We start from the raw sequence: 27636 nt of genomic DNA, 5'->3' as shown, positions 1-27636 counted from the left end.
TCCTTTTATGGCTCTTGTCTTGGAGGTATTTCCACTTCCTGGGCTATTTTCCACGATTGTTTGGGGCTCCGCAATGCTTTGTTTGGCATTGCTTGTGTTCACGTTGTCTTCGAAATAATGTGTATGAGGTGTACATGAGTTCTTTTTAAGGGTATCGACCTCACTTTTGAGGTGCTGTATAAGATGCATATGATAATTAAAAGTCCTGTTTGTGGCTTCGACAAGGTTTGCACAATATGCTTTCATTTCAGCAAGGTCATTTGTGAGCTTTTTTGTAGTTTCTGTCTGAGCGGCCTTTGAGAAAACGAGTTCGCTGATCTGTTTGGTTAAAAGACTCGTTTTGGTCATAATTGTTACTACTTCACTTTGTAAGAGTATAGAGGTTGATTCTTTAGTGTTTGTGTCTTTTGGCTTTGAATATAATTTGTTTTTATTAAATGTCTCGGAAAGGCATTTTGCATCTTTGTTGTTTATGAAGTTTTGGAGAGCATAACAGTCTTTTGCGTATTTTGAGCAGCTCTTTTCGTTTTCTGTTGTTCGTCGACTCATTAGGGTACCGTTTGGGCAGTTTGGTATTTCTTGGGCTGTTTTATGCAGTATGCTACGGTACAAACAAATGTCATCATCGTTTCCGTTGCACATTTGAATCAGTTTGTAAATATACAGCGACTTTGGTAGATGAGCAAGTATATTGTTTAGAAATGTATAATATTTTTGATTGCACCTTGGTTGGCTAGAACCATCATGTTCATCATCAGGGTAGTCAGTCATCTTGTTACGCAGTTCAATTAAACGACTGGTAAGCAGACACAAATTCAGTTTGATCGTTGATCCCTTGGGCGACATCCTATTTTATCAATACTGCAATGTAATAACGTATTTCGATTTTGATTTTGAAGTTGATTTCACAGTTTGTGATACTGTGTTTTACTTATTAAAACCCCCGTTGGATATAGAATTCATTTGAGATAAAAAACAACAACAACAAGCAAATAATTCTAATAGACAAACATATGCTTTTGTTGCACTGAAATCCAAAGCCATATTACAGACATACAATAAAGAACACAGACACGGTATATCAAACTAAATATAAATAAATAATTTATCAATGTAAGGGGGTATTGCATTGAAATTGCCACGTAAGAAATGTCAGAAATTACACGTGGCCGGTTGACTAGTTTTCAGCCTAACATCTAGCAAACAGTTATATATTAAAAGAATCAGTGAAAGAAAGCCTTAATTGTTACGTTTCGTAAATAAAGATAACCGTTGTGTCATTATTTTTAAGTTACGTTAAATGCATTGTCCGAACTAAATGCGTACATGTTAAAGCAAGAGTAAGCTACATGAACCAAATTAGATCAAAACCATTTCAGATAAGTTAAAATTCAAATGAAATTGCTATGAACATACCTACCTTTTTGGAATGTTAGTCCCTCAGATTTTGTTATTTTCCAAGGGTCTAGGTCACACTGCTTTTAGTGCCTACTCTAAAACGTGTGTACAACAATGGTTGACATTTGACGAGATTCTATGTTTGAATGATCATGGCCATTTATTCAACAATCATGAACATACTTCACATCATTGTTTTATTTTGGTCGATCGTGTGATTTTTAAGTCGAATATATAAGTTAGAACCATAAGTTTGTTAGCAAGCTGCTCTTTGGTAATATCCCCCTTATTTCTGACAAAAAACAAAAAAAAAATAATGTTCCATTGATATCCTTTTTAAGAATTATTGTAATCATTGTGGTTTTTCAAAATGTTTGGAAGCCAGAGGACGTGGTTTTGTATGTTCATGAAAACGTCCGTCATAAGTTATCAAAATATATCACTTATTTTATGTTGAGTACCAAATTAAAAACAACAACATTTTGTGTGATCAAATATGAAAATTGTTACGTGTGATTCGCTTAATTATGCGGGATAAGCTCTGCTCTTCACACGCTTCCCAATAACACTATAAAATACATTCATATGATTCGCACTTACAATTTTAACCTTATTCCTTTGACCATTTTGAATATCATAGATCCCAAGTACATATATGACAAGAAGGATAATATTTATGTTTTGTGGCGGTACGTAACTCGTTTACGTATTTTAGGTCTGGTCCGTCGGAACCATTTGCACTGTTGAACCTTCCAATGGTTTAAATGAACAGTTTCAAATGCACTGCCCCAATTTCTCGAAACTTCCTTTGACCATTTTGAATATCATAGATCCCAAGTACATATATGACAAGAAGGATAATATTTATGTTTTGTGGCGGTACGTAACTCGTTTACGTATTTTATGTCTGGTCCGTCGGAACCATTTGCACTGTTGAACCTTCGAATGGTTTAAATGAACAGTTTCAAATGCACTGCCCCAATTTCTCGAAACTTCTAACGCTTAAAAGGCTTTCCTCAAGTTTATGCAAATAGAATGATAATTTGATCGGATTTACCTTTTACGTTTTTACTTTATTCAGGATTGTTTGGATAAGAGTAAGGTTGTGCTCACAAACTGGTTTAAATCCCCAGTAAATTTACATTTTACTGACCGTTCTAATGCGGTAACAATCCTTGATAAACATACATAGTTTTTTATATACAATATATATCCACTGTGCTGCTTGTGGAGTTCGTGCTGTTCTCCATGTTTCTTGTTTGTGATTTTATGTTCTATGTCTTTGGCGTTTACCCAGTGCCATTAAACTGGGTTTATGTTTAAACTTTATGCTACTGAGCTTTTTTCTGTAGATTTCGCATAAATATTAAGTAGCGTATTTCAATAAGACAGAACACAAACGTGATTTTAATAAATTCAATATGGTTTATTGCGATAACAGTACTTCCTATTTAAAGTCTAATAACTCTTATTGAATTTGATATAATATTAATTAACAACAAAGAAAAATAGTGCGGTTAGCTTAATACTGTAATAAGGGACGAAAGAAGTTTCGAGAAACTGGGCCCTGGACAACTGCATTCATTATTCATTATTTGGACGTAGAGTGCACTAACGGACCCCCACACCTAAAATCCAAGTTCATCTTTTATTTTATATTGGAGGAAAAAAGTACAACATACGACCAAACTGAATCTTTTCAGACTAGAAATTGTTAATATTTTCTTTGAGGAATTAGTAGTCCTAAATCCCCATGCCAACATTTTTAACACAAAAGATTCGTTTTCTAGGTAGGGACGCATGTCAAAATGTTGCACCCCTAAGTTACACCTCCGCTTACGTTAAATCCTAGATACGCCCCTGGAGTGTGCTTTCGACCGATCTCTTTCCTCCATGATGAACTGTTATATGTTATGTTTCATAGGAAATTTCTTCCGTAATGGTGGACCCATTCGTTGCTGTTAAATAATCATCTGAATAATTCTGACAATTGGTCCTCTACATTGTTCCGTAAGGTCATAGTAGACCCCGTTGCACAATTTTGTCTAAACTTAATTTGAAGACCAATTAAAATTAAACTGCATTCGGAAGTCTATAAGTCATTCATCTACCATGAACTTGTTGGTACCTGCATTTTAATATTTGCTAAGTGACCACTTTCATTAGCTTTGCCACTGATAGTTTAATTCAAAGTCATCCTGGCCCTAAGGAATGCAAATGCCAGTGACCAATGTAATGTTGATTGATTATTTATAAGAAAGGCATTTTCTGCAACATATAACGAAATTGCTGTGATGGCCTTATTTAGGGCCAGGATGCATTTATAACGTGATAGCAATTCCCAGCAGCTAAAGATGTTTATTTCATCTATTTTTGTCTGTCTATGCTATCACCCAATATGTTAACGGAATACAATATGGATGGATGCATATGAATGGTTTGTGTCAGAGAAGTACCTGTAAACTATTTTATTTAACGTGACAGTGTCAAGATAATTTCAGTACGATAATTTCAAGATGAATTCTTTATTCATTTACAAACTTAAACACAGTGATCTCCCATGGCAAATAGAGACGATCCCAGCAACAAAGTCCGAAAAATAATTTAGAACTTAGTCAATCAATTTCGATATATCTCGAAAATCCCATTAAAAAGTATTTTTGCTTCTTGGAAGTTGTTGTTAGTCATATGATGACACACATATTTCGCGCCATCTAGGCTTTCCCAAAGGAAAGACAATACTAGATGAACAAATGCAATAAACTTCACATGACAAGGTCCAAGACAGCCAAATCACGCTGCCAAGCTGTCAGGCTGCAAACTTCACACTGCCAGGCATGCGCAGCAAGTCTGCCAACTTTACGAATATATTTCAAGGTAATATAAAGGTTTACATTTAATTACCTTATGATTCCTTTACCAGTGTTCATAATTCGTAGACGTATCACCGATATCTTATCGTATGAGTATGATGAGATGATGATGATATATAACGTACCTTTAACAAAACTATTGACAGGATCATAAAAAACAAAGATAATTCCATTAACACTTAGAATGGACAACCTCCTGTATTTTTCCTAACGAGCTGTTTTCGTGAGTCCAAACATCAGCTTAAAAAACAAATTTGTGGGATTGGTTATATAACATGTATCGGTCTGGCAAGATGTCCGCCAATGGTTATCCGCTATATTGTTGTTTTCAATTATAAATGTCCGTTGTCTTTGTTATTGAATAATTAAGAGCATTATTTGCAACTGCATGAATAACTTATTTCCTGTTATAGATAATGCATCGCTGTCTATTTATCATACTATGTAAACAGACATCATGAATATTAACTAAAGGTCTATGTATTGATGTTGGGAGAAACATCAGTATGGCCTTAGCACATTCTTATTTTCTTGGCATGTGTATTTAATATACGACATTTTCGAAATGTTGATGTAATGGTTTTTTGATAGATTTATTGTCAGGTTTTTGATGGAAAAATTGGTGGTTGACTTCGGCAAAAGTAAAATGATAAGATACAGTGTTCAGTTTCTGAAAGGAAAAAAGACCCCATACCATTCCTTATTTCATGGAACATTATTATATGTTGGAACATGCTTTATATAATAAGTGCATTGTCTCGTGTTTCTGGTCCTGGAAATATCTTTACACTTTTGGATGTGTATATCCAATATGCGGAAAACAAATCCAGTATGCATGAAGCAACAAACATCGTATTACGAATTGATGCGTCGCCCCCTTGAGAATTTATAATCAACTAGGACCATTGTGGATGTGTCATTGGCTCTCATTATGAACGACATGATATTATTCAAGCCTCCCGATGAGTGCAGGACAATATTGTTTCGACTCAAATATATTCATGATAACTGGGCAGTCGATTCAGACAAATTTGTCAGTAATGGTATAAATAATAGAATTGCCAAGGACAAAAAGTATTCCAATACACATTAATGTGACCTATCTTGTTAATTTGTCGCAATAATTTTGGTCTCCATCTTTTGTTATGTTTCAAAGGTTGTACATGGACATCCAGGCCATCAGAAGTGCATATACGAGCATGATGTTAACTATTTTGATGGGTTTCTAATGTAACATCGTTTTGTCATTTAAAAAACTTTTTACAGCATTTGATGCAAGGCGATTTCGCTAGAAAAAGGGAAGATCCGTGATAAAAATGAAGTAGGGACACAATCGAGTAACACCATATTTACAAATACGAACACCGTAAAACAGATTGAACAATCATCAAATAGTCAAGAAATGTCAAATTCTCATATTTTTTATAGTTTCAACAGTTGGCAACTTTCGCGCATATTCCAATGAATCGAGTTGATCATGGCTCTATTGATGACCATAAACAGATCATCTTTGTTTAGAATTTGCACATGTACTATAAATTATTGAGTACAAAAAGAAAACCAATTTCCTTGAAAAATTCCCTGGCGGCAGAATAGCTATTACAAAGCAGATGAAATACAAAATACTGCAATACAAATTGATTGATGGTCCCGTTGTATCTGAAACAATTTCCACCAGCTGCTTTATTCTTCAAATACAGTATATCCGGTGTTGATTAATGCTTTCGGCTATTATGATTTTGATTGATATTAAAACATAATTGGTCGTTAGCCGTATTGTTACCAGTATTGAACGAACATGTTTTCAGGTCGGATCACCACGTTTGTTGAACAGAGACGAGCTTTTGTGATCCCTGGTTTTATTAGTTAGGTCAAATTATTTAAGTATTTTTTATTGTAATTGCTGTCATAAACGGTTATTGTCTGTGGACATCATTATAACGTTTCTGAATGTCAATATCTCTTGCAACAGGGTTCAACCATTTGATAGTTAAATCGGAATATATTATGTATGCTATAAGTTGTTTTGATATTATTATGTTTCACGAATTGAATATCTACACTTACAGGATATATTTTTTAGATAAATGAATAAAATGGCTTGCTGTTGCCATTAGTGAACCATTTTCTGAATAGAATGAATCTTTCCTGCTTCCATTTAGTATCAACTGAAAATGTGATATTCACAATAATGAATGGTTACTACGTTCAACATAAGTTGGACACTATTTCAAATTCAGCTATAAACAAAATCAATTTATTATTGTATGATAGGTTATGCTTTCGTTATAACATTGTGAACTATACAATCATGTTTACGATCTATAGTTACTGAACGCGATCGTATAACGTATGTTGGTCGAGTTCCTTTTACATATCGTTGTTAAACAACAATAAACGCATATGATTGAACATATCAATATAATTAGGTATATACAAATTTAGATTCAATACTTCAGCCACAATCATTTTCATTAATATAACAGTGTTGCATTTATAATTTTGGGTGAATTATCAGTTAATTTCAGTGTTGTTATTTTAGCTATAGTTTCATTTTTGTTAATGTCATTGTATGTTGTTGAATAAAAGTAACGTAACATTCATTTTCCTGTGTTGATTTTGAAATGAAGTCATGGCGTTATGATTATCACGCTTTTTAAAATCAACTCCAAACAATCATTTGCCTGAATTTGAAAAAAAGAGTTGAATTATATTGTTGAATCAACATCGATTTTTAACAAAGTGCTTATCTGAAAGTGCTTTGTTTGCTAAATAGTATGCTCTACTATAGAACAAGGTGCTTGATAGTTCGCCTTAAACATTTACATCAGAAACATTTACTTTGGAAGTTATTGCATAAAGAATCAAATAATCTAAATATTAATATGGAGGTATATTTATAAACACATAACATTTTAACCAACATGAGTTTGAAAACAAGAAAACATGTGCTCACCATTGATTGAAGTTGTAATTTATTATAGCTTATAAGTTTCAAATATCGTAAGAATATCAATTACACATAGTCATGAATTTATGATGACCATTAAAAGGTTTACTACATAGTATTAATTCTTACTGGTTTTGCTGGTCCAAATATTAAAAAATATGCCGTTTGGATAGCAAAACAATATAAACATAAACAATATTTTAGAAATGTCTTTAATATTTGCCGTCATTTAAATTCAGCCCAGTTTTACACCTTGCTTTATTTTCTTAAACGTATGATCTAGAATTTTAGCCTGGTAGGTATATAAATGAATTTAAATTAAAAGCAATTAGTATTGTATTGATAAAAATTATAAAAATGCTAAAAATAAATATTATGTACATATAATGAAGATCAATTAAATTATTTCCATCAATAAATAAATGTTTTTGATCGAAAGAATGCAGTGCATAACAAACAATAAAATACCAAACAAAATATGGTAAAGGGAAATAATCAAGGCAAGAACATCAAATGCTACTGCCACATGCCATTTTTTAATGATTTGTCCAGGGGGTATATATGTATGAAGTACTGTTAAACGATTATTGCATAGCAAGTGTACAAAAATCAACCCGAATAATATTCTAGCTGTCAGACAAAATACTCCTCATCGTTTGTGCTGGACAAAATACTTATTTGACGACTCTTTGCTCTTAATAGGTTTTTCGTGGTATCTTTAAATCTGTTTCTAGGTTTATTTTCCGATCTCTGGTTTTTAATGTAGCTGTGGTAAAGTTTAGACGACCTTCTTTTGCACTGAATCGCTATAAACACGAGACACACTAGCATAATAATACTTCCGATGACAGATATTATTCCAATTTTGATCTTATAAATGAGTTCCTTGTTGTCGTGCATAAGTCTGTGATACATCTCAACCTGTGATAACGATTCTTGTCCTATTTCGTCATGGAAACGAATATCCGAGCCAGTGTGACTAACGTCCGCCTTTTCAAAATCCATTTCCAAATGTGTTCGTTTAAAGTTCAAACCAAGTAGTGTTGTTATTCCAGATTAATAATTTTAAACTAATTCATTCAAAATGCACCAAGAGTAAACAAACCACAATAAAAGTCTATCAATTTCAGGAATATTGTTTTTACATTTTTGACCATCAATTTTCTGATGCACACATATTTCTAGACAGATATAATTCACTAATAAATTCAAACTGTTATAATGCAAGGCTGTGTCTTCGATGTGCTGGACATGCGTTTAATTAAATCGTGCTTCAAGTAATTCTAGAACGTTTTGATTGTTTATTTCTCATTTAACAGTTTTATAGTTCACAATGTTTACCTTGAACAATCAATGACACAAGCTTTGTCCTTTACAGCACTGATGTTTATGTAAAATCATAAACAATAAAAACAAGATATTTCGTCCAGTCCCTTTACTGTACTTGTTTTTGTCCTGCGTTGGATGGCATACAGTTATTTCAAATTGCATCGAAATGTTTAAGTTAAATATACACACACCCAGAAAGTGACAAATGTTGAATCCATACAGTTATATTCAACATCAAACACTAAAAAATAATTCCTAGCGCCTATAAAACCACTCACACACGTTGCATATCGCAGACTGTTTTAAGTATTTCCTCTATCATCAGGTGAATCCACACTAGGTATAGGAGATTCCTGGCCAATCTCGTCGATATTGTATTAAATTATCAGCCTTTTAATCCTATCTTCGGCTTAACTTAAGAACCATTTCACACTTGGCGTATACAAACGTTGTATTCTCATTGACTTGCATTCAATTAATAGTTGATGAGCTGATAATGAACGCATTTTAAATGGTTTCACATTAGACATATATCAATAATGAATGGTCCATGCTATCCTATGAATTGCCTTACTCAGCACACGGCTCAGACTGTTCCTCTTTCTTCCGCTAGTTATCGGAGTTTCTTGGCAGATTCCATCGACCTTGTAATTAAGTAACGTTAAAAGTTGACACCCTGAGTTTATCGATGTAGAATTTTCATTGACTTACTTTCCTAGATGATAAAGAAAAATGATACAGGAAATATAGTAAAATAATTGTTTGCATATCGTATTATCAAACCTACTCACGAACTACTTAGATAATCGAAACATCTTGTTTATTTGACAAATCTCAAAAACGTGAGCAAATATAAGGTTTCGAAAATATCAATGCCCTTGGAGTTCAAATATAAATTTCGAAAACGCAATGCATCTTTCGAAGCGGTTGCCGATACTTGCATAATTTGTACAGAACCTACATTCTTAACAAATGAACGGGGAATGTGTGATATAAAAGTATTATTATACAAATATACATTGAATACAAAGCATCGAATTTATGCATTATATCAAATGTCATAGATCAATTGCCAACACAAACGGTATAAACTGTGCATTTAAGTTGTCTGCTATTTAACAACATTTACATTTATATATATATATATGTAAACAATTCTAACTTTCAATAAAAACAACAACACTAAGTATTAATAAACGACGTTTCTGATTGAAATAGGAATCACAAAAAATTCTGCTTTACTGTATTAAACTTTATGGGACATATAATAAGAAAGATTGTCTGCATGACTGCATGTCTGCAACATTGAACAGGCCAAAAGTTGACAGGTTTGTTTCTTAAGTATTTTTATATATTAATCATTATTAATTCTTTTAATATCTGCAGGGAATATTTTGTTAGACCTCCATTACATTGTATTGCGCTTACATATAAACCGTTATTGCGTTTGTTTTATTCAATAAGTGTTTTCAGTAAAACATTTTTTTCTGACTAATCTAAATTTCAATCGTTCGATCTTTTTTATTTCCGAATTCTGAATTGAATTCCTTTGTAAATTTCATAAAATTACATTTTATATATACTTGTTCTGAGCATTTCAGTGAATATAATTGTGCCTTTAAAATCTTGTGTACTTTCGTTCCTCTGTTCGAAATATTGCTTTTGAACCATATGCTATTAAATATATTCTCAATAAAACCTAAGTTTAATTTATATTCATACAATTTAATTGTTTGCAAAGTACATGCTTGTCATATGATATGTCTCTTTTCGTGTCGAATATAATCTTAAAACTTTGCTTAATGCTTGTTTGTCCATCATCAATGGTAATTTTAACACTATTTAATACAGATTGAATGTGTACAATACTGATAGTGATCATATTTTATTTGTCGTGCCTCACATTTAAACCTATTGTGTTATCGTTGTGTATGTAAAATTGAATTATATTTTGATCATGCAAATAATGAGGAATATGATTGTGTTCAAATTACTTAATAAATGTGTTGAATCTTGAATCTTGATTGTATGCCATATGCATATACCGTTCACCCATCTTGAAAAACGGTTGAGTCAGAGTTTAAGACTCCAAAATCAAAACTGAATATTTCGATAGTGTGGTAAATGTATAAAACGAAATGAAGAGGACAAATTAAAGGCATGAAACAACATTTGTTATCCTTTAATTGATTTGTCTGTTAAGGGACAGTCTTATTTAATATAAAAAATAACGCACAAAGTACATGAAAGAAACATGTAAACATGTAAACATGAACTGTTCTTTTCTTTTCTAAAAACCAATTCAAGTTCTCCGAGAATTCGAGTACCCGAGTATTCGATTGGAATATTGTCGGAGTACTCGAGTACCAATTTTACTACTCGTTGCCATACCTAGCTAAATATCGTTTACAAAAAAATGTTTTATAAATGCATTATTGTAATGAAATTCATGTTTAAGATTATTTAAAACATTAACAAATTCTAAGCGTAACTCAAACGCAAGGTGTTAATGAATTAGTCCCAGTATTTGACACCATTCATCGTCTGCGATGTTGTTTCTCTCTTTACGTTTATGAGAAAACGTCTTGATATGTGAACAATACGAAATTAAATTTGCATCCAATATGTTCCTAATTTCACGCAGATTAGTTTCGTGATTCAGGAAATGTCAACGCTGGAAATGGAAAAATAAGATGTTTCTTACTTAGCTAAATGCAAAAACTTCATGTTAACTATTTGAAAATGATGACGGAGACTCCATTGTGTTCGTTCTACAGCTATGTCACGGTTTGAAGGATATGATGTTTGTGTCTATAAGCGAGGTGCCCGAATGTCGGATACAGTGAGCCAGTGAGTGAATGAATAATCGAGAGGTTTCATTTCTTTAAAAGAGGAATATTGTTATAATGTGTTGCCATGGTTGTTGAGGAAGATGTTTGTTTCTTGTCCATCTGCTGAAATCAAATGTACTCTAAATAAATCATCATTCTGCATCATAAATGAAGTACGTGTTGTGTAACTGCTTATGAAATTAATATTTAATTTAATGCTGGCATGACCAGAAAGGATGGACAGACGGCATGACGCAAAGTCATATATGAACCAAACAAATAAAACAAATTAACTCAAAGAACCAAACTTACTCACACAATGGCATAGGTTTTATTCATTTACATAATGTGATGGTGAACTACTAAAAAAACCGCCTGATGTCGTTCATCAATTGCAGTTTGGCACCCTAGTCCGTTAACATCCCCCAGCATGTAGAAACATTTATTAAGCAGTTTGATAAATAAATAGATGCACATTACTGTGCTACCGAAAAACCGGAAAACCGAATGACCGGAAAATATTCTATTGTCCATTAAGTAGAGTTAGGAATGTATGTACAAACACTAGAGAGTGCTTTAAATGACTATCAACTGTTACTTTAATGACTGAAAAGCAGTTTTAATTATCACAAACAATATTTTGTGCGAGGGGGATTGGGGAGGCCTTGGTTCACATTATATTTTGTTGGATGGATACAGTATACCCAAAGAATAAGATCCACTTTCTAGCTCACTCCGACGGATAGAGTCAATTATCGCAGGTTTCCTCCGAGAATAATTAAGTTCTCCCCGCTGAAAACCCGCCGGGTTCCTCCGTTTGCTCGTTGACTGCGGAACATGATATGAATGATAGCGTTGGAAATCTTTCGATTTAATGACCCTGCGTCGGAACTGAGGAGATAAGTAAGAAATCATTTTTTCCTGTCCAGGAGATAATCGTTTTATCGCGAAAAGTACGCTAACACCGATGTATTTGTATTTGTGAGTTTAAACGCCATAAAATTATTTGTTTATTGGAAATAAAAGGTAACTGTGCACGTCATTAATGATGTTGCTTTTGTTCACAAGTCCTGAAAATCTTGAAATGAAGTTACAAGAAATAGAGCAGGCTAAGGCCGAGTTATCAGAAGACAACACATACTATAAACAACTTGAAGCAGAGTACGACGTCTAGAATATTGTTTACAAACAGGCGAAATTCTCGAAGGGTCGGAACATTCCGAAGCCGATCCCAAAGCCAAAGTCGGTCATACCGATCATGCCGGGAAAGGGTACACAACCAAGTAACTCAGAAACCAAGCAACCGTCAAAATGTCCAACTCTTTAAAACAGAACACACTCTGACATATATCATGAACATGTTTCTAAAATATCTGAATCCATCACATACATTGTTTGTACGAACATAAGATATGGAACAATAACACAGGAGAACACAGTTGGTACTAATATACAATTTAGAATTATTTAGTGGTATACTGTTATTATGCTACGAAATAGTCGACTTCGGTTACATGTTTTACATTTCCGTCTGCGTGATTTTATAGGTGTTTTTCTTATCCAGTGTCATATATTTCTGACACATTTTATCATACTATACTATACTATACTATGTAAATAGAATGTTTTAAAACACTTAATAGATAAGAAGAAGGTTTTGAGTAAATTATATCGTTTCTTAACGTCCATGCTTGATGGTTTCAGTGGGCCCCTTATTCAGATACTTCATAATTAAGATTAAGGATATGTTTGTTGCAAAACGGATTGTGCTCTGGTAGTAAAATGGTGCGTGTTTTTTTTAAGGAGCATGGTAAGAGCTTGTTGCCGCAAAACAGTATGTGCAAAACGATATGACCTTTTGTAGCAAAGCGGTATACATGCATAAAATAATTAGGAACACGGTCTGTGCTTTAAAGGCATACAAAACTATATATATGTAAAACGGTATGTACAAACGATAAGTTCTCTTTGTAGCAAAACGGAATATGTGTGAAGCGGTATTTGCAAACTGTATGATTTTGTAGCAAAAGGATATGTGCGTTCGAAGAAAATCGGTTTTTTGCTTTCTAGCACAACGGTATGTTCGTTTGTAGGTAAAATGTTTAAATATGCAAAACGGTTTGTGTTTTTTGTCGAAAACGCTTTGTGCCATTTATTGCTAAACGGTAAATATTTTTAAGCAAAACGGTATGTGTGCGAAACTGCATATTTCCAGAACAGTATGAACGAAACGATAAGTGTTTTTGTAGGTGTATGTAAAACGGTACGTTCAAACAATATATATGCAAAACGGTATGTTCTTTTGTTGCAAAACAATATATGCATTATACGGAACATTGATTTTCAACAGTCCTGATATATTTATTCTTAAGACATGTATTTTCTGTTTTGCTTGTTTTCTGAATAAATGTATTTAGAAAAAATAGTATATATAATGAAATATCCTTATTTGTTTACCTGAAATCGAATGTACAATAATCAGTTAAATCAGTGGTAACAAAGATATCTATTGCAATATAGTTTAATTCATGAAATGAACATATGGTAAACATAAAATTGCATTTGATGTGGTAACCTGTTCATAAAGATCTCATAAATCATTTAAATAACAAGGGTCCGTATTGTAGAAAACATTTTTAGAATGTTTTAACTTATTAGATCTCATTTAAAAAAGAAATAAGTGTTCATATTTTAATTGCAGAATATACACCGAGTATACACTTTTCAGTGAAATAATACAGTAAAAGAAAATTGCTATTTTTAAGGAAAAGGTGAAATTTTAACTTAAGATGTTTCTGTAATATGGCCCCAGATCTACAGCATCACAAATTATTAAATGTTAAACGTTGCTGTGCCATACTCAGAATTCAGTGAGCCTGAAGGATATCCCTTTAAAGATAAATGATTATTTAGAAATAAGCTTTAAACTACGGCGGCAGGGTTTTGTATAGTTGTCTATGACGGCTACCTCGTCTTTATCGAGTTTACTGTGACTCAAAGTTACAATCGATCTTTGGTTACGAATGAATACAAGCCAGCTTTGACGTTGAGATAGTTGGAACTATTGAACAGATATGTAAAGCTTGAAACTAATATATCGTATGCGAAACTATACAATTGTACGCTTCAGGTATGTTTAAAGTTTATTTTAACATGCAATTCTTCCTAAAGATTAGCATTTATAAATATGTGCTGTCGTTTTAAACATGTCCTTTATAATCGTTATATATATATGGTAAATACTTGCTTTGAAAAAAAGGAACATGATTTGTGACCAGTATCATGGAACTATGATAATGAATTAAGTACTGTCTAACATTAAAAGGACTTCGTAATTTAGCATTGCGCCAATTTAAATATATTGAAAGAAATGTGCATGCAGCATGGATAACATTTGAAAAAATCTTTATTATTATTTGCAACAAAACATTTTGTTAAATTTCGCCTTAGTTTTACAATGAAAGAGATAGTGCCACTTTCACTGGCCAATAATGCTGTTGCCGGAGCAACCTTCCTTCATCTGTTTCACTAATTTGAAGTAAATACTGTATGAAAGCGCTAGCTTGTTTGTCATTGTTTTCTTGCAGATTTTTGAACATTGTGATCATGTATTTTGTTTTGTAGAAAGTAACTAAGATTACGAATTTGGTCGAGTTTTTTAAAAAAAAAAGCATGTTTACACTTAAGCTAGCCTACGGCGGCAGCAGAGGATCTACGGTGCTCGTAGGGTACTCGTACAGCGTATCCCTATATTTCAAAAGCCTTAGGGGTCGTAGTATGATTTAAGCGCGGGGTTATAACTTATTCAATTTTACGTTCGCCGTAGAATAGACATGTTGTAGACATGCCATTGAGCGGTTTCAAGACGACCTAATCGTGAAATAAGTTTATACCTGGATTGATGTAGCATTAAAGCATTGATTAGCCTGTTTACTAAATATATACATGTTTCATTTGCCCATTTTAAAAGAGACTACTAGAACATTTAAAACATTTGATAAATATTTCTACTGTAGTAGGAACGTCTGCCAAATGAGATGTTAGATTTGATTGTAATACGAAAACCTGCGCTAAAAGCTTGCTGAAAGAATACATGATTGCTCAATCCATTATAACAATGGATTGATCAATTTACACCCTGCAATTTTTGTACTAGATCATTAATATATATTCAGTTTAAATCATTGTCTTTACATACCATGCATGTTCGATATTGATAATTTAATATATTTGAATTTCTTAATTTGTTCAAGGTGAAAACTGCTCATCATGGATGTTAGAAACAAAATAAAGATGTTTGAGGAGAAAGGGCGGTATTGGTAACGTGTTTGATTTTGCTTAAGTATTTACGAATAATGAATCATTGTTCTGTTGTGTTTTGTGGTTTTTGCTTCTGATGTTTATTGTATGCCCTTTAAATCGTAGCGATTGATAAATATTGGAAAACCTGTGAGATTGTGTGCTCATAAATTGGTTTGAATTCTCGCAGTAAATTATTGCTTAGTTTTCAGTGACTGTGATATCGCGGTTACCACAACATTTGTCAGTAACGATATTTTGGTATTTGTGTTGTCTTTTGAATGTGTGTTTCTCGTTTAGACATTGCTGAGCGTTGATAATTGAGTTTTTAAAGGTGCGCAATATAGGTCGATGCAAATTATTTTTAATGCATTTGACTTAAATGATCGAAACAAATAAAACTATGATAAGTGTACAGCTGAAAAATAAAATAGCCCTAATCATTTTTGTTTATTATTGGAACATAGCCACAATTCCGAATTAAAAAAGCGCGAAAAATTCGATAGTATAGTATAGTATAAACTGTACACAACTCATCTGCTGTTTTATCATCAGAGTTAAACGAGTTAAACATGATCATAATCAGAATATAATATTTATTGTGTGCCTTTAAATAAAATAATCTTAGTAGAGTTATGTGGCTAATGGGCCTGCATTTTGTTTCGAATGTTATATTTGTATTTATTTGGAAGTAATCTAATGAACTCAGGTATTCAATGACCTCTGTATATATTATGCCTGCATAGTTTTCCAATCGGAGTTATTGTTTGCGATTGCAATGTTTACCAGCTAACTTTTTATCCGAGTGCTTAAAAAAATTGAAAACCTTAGACTTGTTTAAAATGTGAGTGTTATTCAAACTATTTGGTATCGATGAAAATACTCACACTTTTTTTCATACCAACCAACCTACACATAAGGAACTACAATCACGATCAACAATATTAACAATAATGATGCTGAACAAAAGTTACATTGAAGAGTGAAGGTGATTGTCGATACTCATTCTATTCTATCAGTTAAATATGATAATAGGAATGCAGCATCATTTTGAAACTGTATAAGTATACGTATACTATGTACATATTTACATTCATGTAAAAATACTCAATGTTTTTGGTTCGTTTATTTATTTATTTTAATAATTTACTCTGAAAAAAGTATTTTCAAATTACTTCCTGGTTACAAAACTTTAATTGAAAGGGAAATCATTCCTACCAATGTCGCGGTTTTGATACACACTAATGAGCGTCCTATCATGTAGTCGGTTGCAATTAACGAAATGTTTAGCACTAAGACACTGACTTGTGATATGTAAACTTACTTTGCATTCACAGTTATACACTTCAGAGGAAATTGTCAACAATCAAATTATTCATGTTCTTTTGAACAAAGTCATCTTTTGTGTTAACGGTTTCGCTAATGGGTAATATTTTGATAAGAAGCAATCAAACAATGTTTCTTCATTTGTGATTCAAAACAAGTTTATTGTACAAAACTGAGGATGTGGCTAAAACAGCTAAGAATTAAATTAAAAATATGTTTGCAAACGTATTACCGAAAGCGAAAATGTCTATATGATGTGATGCTTATACTTTTAAATGTTCTCTTAGCACCTTAAAATATTTTGTTGGATACATAAATGTTTATAGTTTTAAACAAAATGAAGCCGGTTTGAGACAAACGACTGCGGCGGTGACTGATAACCTGAACTTTATTATTTTGGCCCCATGCAAGGTTTACCTTCTATATGTTGTAAGACGAGCAACCAGGCAAGTCAAATAATACTGTGTTTCTTGTACTGGTAAACTGAATAAGACATGTGTTCATTCAAAGCTTCTCTTACATTTTCACGTATCATTTTGAATTGTCCATAGTCTTTTCTCTTTTTTTTGTTTTCGATTACATAATCAATTAAGGACATTTTGTGGCGAGCATTGAGAGCGTGCGATTCTCTTATGTGTGGCAAACTAATTTGTGTTTGATTATTGTCATTGTTTCCACTATGTAGAAACTTCTATTGAATTTTATATTTAAGCGAAGCTCCTGTTACCCCCAAACACGCACGTGGTAATAAATCGGTCGGGTATGTTGTTTATACATATTGGACATGGGCACAATGAACTACATGTATGCGTATAAACGCGGTGTAAAATAATATGTTAAAACATAATCATTGTTCTGTGAATCAAAGTATCTAAACTGTATTTGATAAAGCATAAAATTGTCAAAAGAACATTTGCAAATTGACCTACTTCCTTATTTTGATTTTGATTCTAAGTCGGTTTGCAATTTTTTTTCTTAATTTAGTGCCAACGCTGTGAATGGAAATCTTGCACACAAGTAAGTAGACATCCGTAATGCACATAATCGTCGGGTATAACCTTTGATAAAAATTCAAGTTTGATATGTAATCTGATGAGCTATATTGTAATGAAAATATTTAATTAAGACGCTTTCTAATACATATAACCCAGAGTTCACATAACTGGGTATGTCTAGATAACAACATGCTTGACAAAACATGGATATTACAGACGTGGTCGACATTTCCAATATATATATTTCCAATCGTGGTACAAATAAAATGTCAAAATTCAAGCTATTGAATTTAATGTCGCAGATCAATGATTATGTTGTTTCCAATGCAACGTGTACCGGTGGATAAGCTTGGGAAAACCAGAACATTTATAATTTCGGGCTTCAACTATTAAACAAAATTAATTCGGCAATGTTATCCAAATTTAACATGTATGGTGTTTGATGCAAGCTACTAATTACATCATAAATACGAATTACAATATGCCGAAATCAAAACATGTTATTCTAGGTACAAACTCTCATTGTTCGAGAGACCATTACCACTTATCGTCAAAACCGATGCTGGTGAAGGACACACACTGTCTTACAACCATGATACCCTTGAGGAACTTAGCCAAATTGAGGAGCCGTTATGTGTCATAGCTGTAGCTGGATGTCTGAGGACTGGAAAATCGTACCTTCTTAGTCGCCTTGTACAGAAGTGTGGCCGTAAGTTAAAATTACTCATTCAAATCGTTGGACAGAAACTTAAATATGCATTTCTTGTTTGGCATAGTGTTGGTAGGTAACAACAACACATTGTGTTAAGTAGTTAATAGTTCATATGATGAATGAGTAGTCAAAATTCCTACGAAGTGGGAGTATTATTGTATTATTGTTGTGCGGTACGTCTTAATTCAGACGTGATATTTGAGTGAACATATCGGATTGAAATTAAAATCTACTGTTCAAACCATTGTATTACTTATATATTACTGTCACACACTTAAGAGGTTCAGCGAAAAACACTAGAAAACGATCAAGTCGAACGTCTGTTACCTCAGGGACATAATTTAATGGCAATTTTGCCAGTTCCTTTGAATATATATTAAAAAAAAAACATTATCATTGTTTTAGACAATGTTTGAAAAGAAATAACTATTAAAGCTACGGAAATACATTAACACATCGAACACTTTTAAACTTAAGGTTCTTATATTTTGTTCAGAAGGTATATTAGAAAAGTAGATTGTGTTATATAATGTATATTTCAGTGACATATCAAATAATAGTGTCCGGTATTAATTGATTAAGAGTGTTATCGGGTTATATTTCTTGCTGATGTTTATAGATCAGATAAGTTGGATTTAGTTTCAGGAGAGTGTTTCACAGTTGGGCACTCAGTAGACACACAGACGTAAGGAATATGGATCATGTGCAGACCGCACCCGACCCAGAAAGGGAATGTCATTGTTTTTCTCGATACGGAGGGAATCGATGCTCCAGAAAAGGTTTGCTTGTTTCATTAAAATACATTAATGCTTAATATCTGTAAAACATTTAACTGAAAAGGGGAGATATATTTATTGACTATAAATAATCATGTACATACACCGCTACGGGTGTTGTTCTATGTTTGTCAGAAGATCTTAAAGTGCTTCATTAGCATGAATAAATCTTATTTAAGTTAAAAATATATTCTTGTTTTCTTGTTATTGCATGTAAATAGTTCGAATATTGTTATTTTACTTTGACGCAAGTTATGAGCAATCAACATTTAAATTTCGTTTAAAACACAAACTGCATTCATGGCACAATTATACAATGTGATTGCAGGTTGAAATTCAAGATGACACTTGGATATTCATTATTGCAACGCTGCTGTGCAATGTCCTCGTCTACAATACTAAAGGTGTCTTTGATGCATCACAAATCAGCAAGTTTCGGTAAACAAAATCAAATTATCACATATTATACGTTCTTTCAAATTAACATATATTTTCGGAACTGCAGGATGTTGTATAATTAAATTGATATGTGTTTACAATCTTAAATCTTGAAAACCAATATATCAACTTTGCTTTAATTATCAAATGTTTCTATCCGTCGTCTGTTATAGTATGTTGTTGTTTGTGTCATATGAATTCCTTTATCGATTTGCATCCCGGGCTCCACATTTTGCATTATGCTTTCCTTAATATACTAATTTGAAGCGACCGACCAACGTGTATGTCTGAATTATGTGATGACCTAAACGAGAAGATATCATAACCATTTATATTTGTATGATCGAAGCGTAACACCAGGTCAGGGTAATGATTGTTAGTTCGTTTGACAGCTGCAAACGAAGAAAAAAGGACGGCCCTAGTAAGAGTTAAATCATGAATCGCTAGATTTTAATCATAGTGCGTTGCTGGCTATTTATATGTGTCTTACAGATTTCTGAAACTGATTCAATCTAACGTGACGGTTGTTAGAAGTGGAAGTGAAGACGACAGTTTTCTCGATTTCTTCTTTCCAAATTTTGTTCTCGTTTTACGCGATTTAAGATTTAAATCTGATACATCTGCTGATGAACTCCTTGAAAAACGATTGGTTTACGAGACTGGTAAATCGGACAGTGTAAAGGTCTACAACGAGCCAAGGCGGCTTATCAAAAGATATTTCAAGAAAAGGAAATGCATTGCAATCCCTATACCATGTACGAGGCCCGAACAACTGGAGTCAATGCCGGATTCTAAGATTGAGCCAGACTTTTTGCAACGGTTAAACGACTTGCACCAATACCTATGTCACAGTAGCCCTAAGAAATTAAAATCAGGAAAGCCGGTAAACGGAAGAAGTATGTAACAAATCAATTACCGATCAAGAATATACTTCTATCTTAAAAGATACCAAGGCCCCGTTTCTTTTAATGATTATATTCTAGTCTTTAATTGAAATTAATTTGTCATGTTATATACCAGTGTGAATTGTAAGTTCTTGTAATGAGATCAAAATCCACTTGTTGTCTTATATATGATGTAGAAACAGATTTTAATTTTCGAATATAGATAATGAAATAGGATCAATGTTCTTGAACTAGTTTTAGACTTATTTGACCAAATACTAAATTTCACCAGCAAAATAATTTAATATAAGACAATATAACTCTTCATCAAATGCTTGGATTTATCCAGTGCTCAAAACGATGATAATAAGCTACATGAAGTCCGTGAAGGAAAACACGGCACCGTGTTTAGCCGATGCTATGAAACTGATGGCTGACGAGGAAAATCAGTTTGCAGTACGGAAAGCGTCTGAATGCTACCAAGAAGAAATGATGAAGAGGATTAGCAAGCACATGCCAGATGAGAAAGAGCTTGAGAGATATCACAATGAGTGCATGGACATTGCTGTCAATAAATTGAAGGAACTTGTTGTTGTAAATGACAGTGACATATTTAACAGAAAAGCGGCCGTAAGTTTGCATTTGTTGTGAGAAAATTATACCTAATACGGCATTTTATCATAAAATTACATGTTTGCTTTTTATAGTAAATTTGTTTGGCTTTATTTGGAAAAAAATCGTAGAATAAGACTGTGTTTTGGCTACTGTGTATGTTTAATTTAACGAAGAAAACGTTTTATTTCAGGAATGCTTTAAAAGTCATTTGGAACGATTCAAGTCGATCGTAGAGAAGGACTCCATTGAAAGATGCAGGATATTTCTAAAACCATTCGACAAGAAAATTCAACAGAAGATCAGAGAAAAGAAGTATGCTCATTCGCATGGTTACAGCGAATACTTTGAAGACATCAACACGCTTGCTGATGAATTCACAAAGCATGAACGTAACCTTGGATCAAAGGTATATTTATAATATGACACTATTTCGGAAAATATCTAAGAGCGGAATCCAATATTACATAAGGCGTTAACTTTCTTTACAAAATATGTGGTGTAAGTTTCGATTTTATTTTTTTACCAAATATGTTATATATGATAACGCACTTCTTACGAAATATAATTTGAATGTACGACTAATCATTAAGATATTGAACTTACAGGCTAGATCTGCCTTGCAGGAATATATGGATGCAAAGGTCAAAGAAGAGCAACTTGTTTACGAAATGGTTAAAGACAAAATCGGTATGAAATATGGTCACTGTACAAAGGCTATTTAATTATTCAAAGTAATACGATGATGTGTAATATGCGATTAAAAGCAACGAACGAAATAGAAGGAAATCATATTTACAATAAATGTATATGTGATTTGTAACATTCTTTATTTTCTTAAAACGCTGGGAGCATAATACAATTGACACTCGTTTGATGAAAGAAATGCAGCGTTAAACTGTTTTCATAACTCTGAAAAGATATGTATAAACTAACCATTTTCAGGTGCTGAATCAGAACGTCAATTAGATCGCCTTTCACCTGGATCGCTTGTCATGCCAATGAAGTTTGAAGATGTAACAAAAGAGGAACATTCAGGTGAAAAGAAGGCACTTGAGTCATTTAAAATGATTGAAATGGATGGGCTGGTGAATATTGGATCTCAAATCCTTGAGAATCTGGAAATGAAGTTTCTAGAGATAGAAAAGGCTAAGGCCGAGTTGTCAGAAGACGACACATACTATAAGCAACTTGTAGCAGAGTACGACGACTTGAAAAATATTTACGAACAGGCGAAATTCCCGCAGGGTCCACAGATTCCGAAGCCGATTCCAAAGCCAAAGCCGATCATGCCGGGAAAGGGTGAACAAGCAAATGCTCCAAAAGGAAAGGAAACGCCAAAATGTCCAATACTTTGAAACAAAACACACTCAGACATATATCATGACAATGTTTCTAAAATATGTGAATCTATCACACACATTGTTTGACCCTAAATGTCTACGAAATATAGACATGGATCTATAAACCAGGAGAATAAAGTTGGAACTTATTTACATTTTAGAATTGTTTAGTGGTATACTGTTATTATGCCACGAAATAGTCGACTTCAGTTACAGGTATTACTTGTTGATGTGCGTGAATTTATATAGGTGTTTTTCTTATCCAGTACTAAATTTTGCTATATTTTTGCATGCAATTATACTATACTATACTATACTATACTATACTATACTATGCTATGCTATACTATACTATACTATACTATACTATACTATACTATACTATACTATACTATACTATACTATACTATACTATACTATACTATATCATTCTATTCTATACTATACTATACTATACTATACTATACTATACTATACTATACTATACTATACTATACTATACTAGGATTTTTTAAAACAGATTTTGATAGATAATTAGAACGTTTTGCATAATTAATATTATTTTTAACATTTCATGCTCGATGGTTACAGTGTGCCAGTTATTCAGATACTTCATAATTAAGATTAAGGATAAGTAGCAAAACGGTTTGTGCTTTGGTAGTAAAATGTTGTGTTTTTTGTATCAACCTGGTACATGCATGTGCCTTATAGCCGAAGAAATGATGTACAAAACGATATGCCTTTTTGTAGCAAAACGGTATACATGCAAAAAATAATAATTTGGAAAACTGTCTTTGCTTTTAAAGCATACAAACGGCAAAAAAGTATGTGCAAAATGGTGTGTGCATTTGTAGTAAAATGGTTAATACATACATCTATAGCACCATGTGATCTTGAACTCGGGGAAATAAAATATTTCCTTAAAAACGGCCTAGAAGTGTCAATATAAGCTAGTAGGATGCCGATAATACATAATTTTACATGATTTAAATAGTATTGTCGCTGTCTTAGCTAAGTTAATCCGTTTAAATATAGCGCATAAAGGTTTACTAGTGTTTGTTTAGTATATTGAGAATTTGAAGTCATGCGATTAGTACAGATATGTGTTTTAAATTTTTCTGTGATTTACGTTGTAGACTGACCAAGTAAATTTCGAATTGGAAACATACACAAGAACAGCGAAAAATACATGTGTCGTAAGTGCTCTGGTACACCAGTAAGTAGGATTCAATGCGTTGTTCACAACTATGTAAATCTTGTATCACCTGGTGCCTAGCTCCTTAAAAACGGTTTGCAAATTTTACTGTAGGTGTTAATTGAAACAAAAACTCGTATTTAATTGATAATTGTCTGTTTAAATTGTGATTTATCACATTGACTGTTTCTATCGATAGACGTTTAATGTGTATATTTATAGACACGAAACCAATATGTGCATTTAAACATAAATCAATCTCTGTGATGTCATTGCACTTCACTTGTTGACTCATTGTTACCTCCTTCTCCTCATATTTTTGTGAATGAGAGCTGTTCGTAAGGTTACTTCAAAGATAAACAACCAACCTTAAACAATCGGCCATCAATAATAAGCCATCTGCAAAAATGGATACTTTAGTGCCTGCAGCGCTTTGATTGTATATTCCGCTGTAACGTGCTACCTTCATAAACTCTGAGTCAATTATAGTCTATGTTTAACATAACAAAATAATACTTCATACGGTCGATGTCGTACCATTGGAATTAATTCGTCTTTTTTATTTACTATATGAATCATAACCTAAAAGTCTTTGAAATGGAAAGTTAATGCAACCCTCTTCCAAACAAAATATTGTTGTATCAAATAGTAGGTTAAATTATGTTGATGAAAAATGAGCTTGGCCACTTGGAGGCTCTGACGAAAAGAAAATATCTAAGATGGTGCACGAGATGCCCGCCGTAAATTTCCATTACAATAAACATATTATGATCGAATATGACAATTTCATTAAGCAACTGAGCATGAATATCAATATTACTTTACTCATAATTTAGTTCGATGAGGTATAAAATAAAGCAGTGTAGCACGATTGTAATTGGTTCGTTTACATTATACAATAATTCAAACCGATACATGTACTAAACTTGTTTATTTGGGTTCCTTTTGACCAATAAATTCAGGCAGACCTTTTGCATTCAGCCAAATCTATAGGTCATTTTGTTCTCTCAAATACGCCCAACTATACAAATATCCGGATGACTGTCACTCAGTGCCTTCAGCTTATATGTGAAAAAGAAACAAACTTTATGTTTATACTTGAATTTTGATTTCTGTGTTTGTCCATGTAGTTTACAATGTATTACTGAAATGCATTACAACTATCTATTGTGAAACCTGAGAAATATGTTAAATTGCAGTAATTTATTATTACAAAGTCAATTAAAGAGTGAACGCGAAGCAACACAACTAACCTTGAGCATATGCCCTGCAAGATGTACCGTTCATCCATCTTGAAAAACCGTTGTGTCAGTTTTAAACTGAATATTTCGATAGGGTAGTATTTGTTTTTGTTAGGGATGTTTTCTGATCCGTGATATAAATGTCAATATTAGGCAAAAAAAGTATCTAAACGAATTAATTTTGTATCAGTTGGAATAAACTAATATTATATAAATAGTGTATTAATACGATACATAACATATGTTATGTAACACAAATGGCACGTTTTTACCTATTAAAGCCCTGGTGAACTTCACGACGTGGTTATCTGCAAATTTCACTATGGTATTGTATATGAATATCTCTGGCATCGGTCGTCGTGGAGTCTTTTGTCCAACTAGGGAGCCGTTCTACCTTTTATACGGCTTGAAATGGCAATAATTTTTTAAAAAAGTCTTCATTACAAAACTAATGCCAAAAGTTTCTGAATAATTCTACAAAACTATTCCTTAAGGGCTTCATGCAAGAATAGCCCTAGAAGAAATGATTTGTAATTAGCGATAAAATCCTCAATCATAGTTTCAAAATACATCAGAAAACTATGTCAGGGTTAGGTAACACATTCCACAAGACAATGTCAGGGTTGGGAAATACATTTCACAAGACAATGTCAGGGTTGGGAAATACATTTCACAAGACAATGTCAGGGTTGGGAAATACATTCCACAAGACAATGTCAGGATTAGATAACACATTTCACAAGACAATGTCAGGGTTGGGAAATACATTTCACAAGACAATGTCAGGATTAGGTAACACATTTCACAAGACAATGTCAGGGTTGGGAAATACATTCCACAAGACAATGTCAGGGTTGGGAAATACATTTCACAAGACAATGTCAGGCCTGGGATACACATTCAACAACATATTGCCATGGTTGGGATACACCTTCAATAAAACAATGCCACGGTTGGAAAACACATTCGACAAAATAATGTCAGTACTGTGAGGACTCATGCGAGTGTCCTTTATATGACCCAGTACTAATACCTTTTTATTCACGATTCGTTTAATTATGTCTGCCAGAGCGGACCTTATTTTGATAGTGTAATGATAAACACACCAAAAGCACAACCAGAACACAATTATAATACATGTTAGTACAATTTAAAAAAAAAACGGGCAATATAGTTTCTCATTGGAATGACTGGCAGTGTGTTGTGTTATACGTAAAAGTTATAAACAAAAATCAAAATTTGATTGGTTGGGACTTTCTTACTAGCTAGAGCTTAATGCTTACAACTTACAATCTGGACTTTCAAGAAAAACGCTCTCGTTCCAAAGTTTAAGCAATTCCTAAACATATGTGTAGCTTTGTTTTGATAAGGGTTGCATCTTTACACAATTAAGAACTGCATTTAATTCACTTAATACAATAAGCTTGACATTCCTGTGCCAATTGGGAAGTTGCGGTGCTAATAAACCGTTCTGGTGCTCATGCATTGTAACTCAGAGGGAAACGTAATCTGAGTAGAAACTCAAATTTTGATTAAAGGAAACGAAAATGAACAATAAACTTAATATTACAATTATTGACGATGTATAATGAGCCATCTTACTGCCTGTCGAGTTTTAAGTCTCCATTTGGGCTTGATCGATGAAATCAAATCCAATACAAACACTGTTTTCATGGTATTTAAAGGGGAACATGATGCGGGATTTAATCATGTGAAGAAACAAAACAACGTCGTGTTTTATTAACGGAAAGGGAAAAGACATAGATTTTATAGTTTGATGTTGAGAGTTTGCCATAAAGGGTTTCCCGCGTCCATCGGTTTCTTTAGGAATCGGCCCGTATGCCACCAAAATCTTAAGGTAATTTTAAATGCCATAAGTGACATGACTTGAAAATGACCACAATCTCAAGTCGCATCTAGCTGTTAAAGAAATGGAACGATATACAAGCAGACCCTAGCTCTTCTAGAAAAAAGATCCTTGATTCTCTGTAATGTACATACACGGAAAACAGCCGTCCTGCACTGTTTAACCAGTTTCTCCCTTTATTTACGAGCACCATTCAAGGGAGCACCATTTTCAACGTCCTTCGGTATGACGCTATCGGGGATATAACCGAGGAACTTCCAGGCTCAAGTGGGTGTCAATGCAATACCTCCACTGGATGAAATACCGTCAAGTGAGATTTCGTTTTAATCAAAGATAACACTTTATGAATTGCTCTGTGATTAACATACATATGACTTTTTTTATTCCTTTTAGTATTTATGAGTTTTATTTTTTTGACGTCTTGTAATAGAATTTAAAATAAATAAATAAAATTGCTCAAGACACAAAGCATAAGCACCATAGCGGCTTATTGGCACCACATCTATTCATTAGCAAAACAACAATAAAAAAGAGCCTAGTGCACCAAGTATTAGACATAAATATCTT

At 33.1% G+C, this 27636-nt stretch overlaps 1 protein-coding gene and 1 long non-coding RNA gene across 2 annotated transcripts; both read left to right on the top strand.

The window, feature by feature from the left end:
• Positions 1 to 17231: 17231 nt before the first annotated feature.
• On the top strand, positions 17232 to 20543 carry LOC128213702 (uncharacterized). Its single transcript, XR_008257790.1, has 6 exons — positions 17232 to 17766; positions 17991 to 18023; positions 18511 to 18710; positions 19353 to 19492; positions 19818 to 19927; positions 20420 to 20543. It is a non-coding gene; the product is annotated as an uncharacterized LOC128213702 (long non-coding RNA).
• A 51-nt stretch (positions 20544 to 20594) lies between these two features.
• On the top strand, positions 20595 to 22781 carry LOC128227683 (guanylate-binding protein 2-like). The gene is made up of 5 exons (XM_052938441.1): positions 20595 to 20823; positions 21161 to 21441; positions 21617 to 21832; positions 22032 to 22113; positions 22369 to 22781. The coding sequence occupies exons 1-5, from the start codon at positions 20709 to 20711 to the stop codon at positions 22779 to 22781; spliced, it is 1107 nt and encodes a 368-aa protein (XP_052794401.1). The 5' UTR covers positions 20595 to 20708.
• Positions 22782 to 27636: the final 4855 nt, after the last annotated feature.

This window comes from Mya arenaria, chromosome 1 (genome assembly GCF_026914265.1).
Source record: "Mya arenaria isolate MELC-2E11 chromosome 1, ASM2691426v1".
Taxonomy (NCBI): domain Eukaryota; kingdom Metazoa; phylum Mollusca; class Bivalvia; order Myida; family Myidae; genus Mya; species Mya arenaria.
The sequence above is the reverse complement of the archived record's forward strand: the minus strand, read 5'-3'. Positions and strand labels throughout refer to the sequence as shown.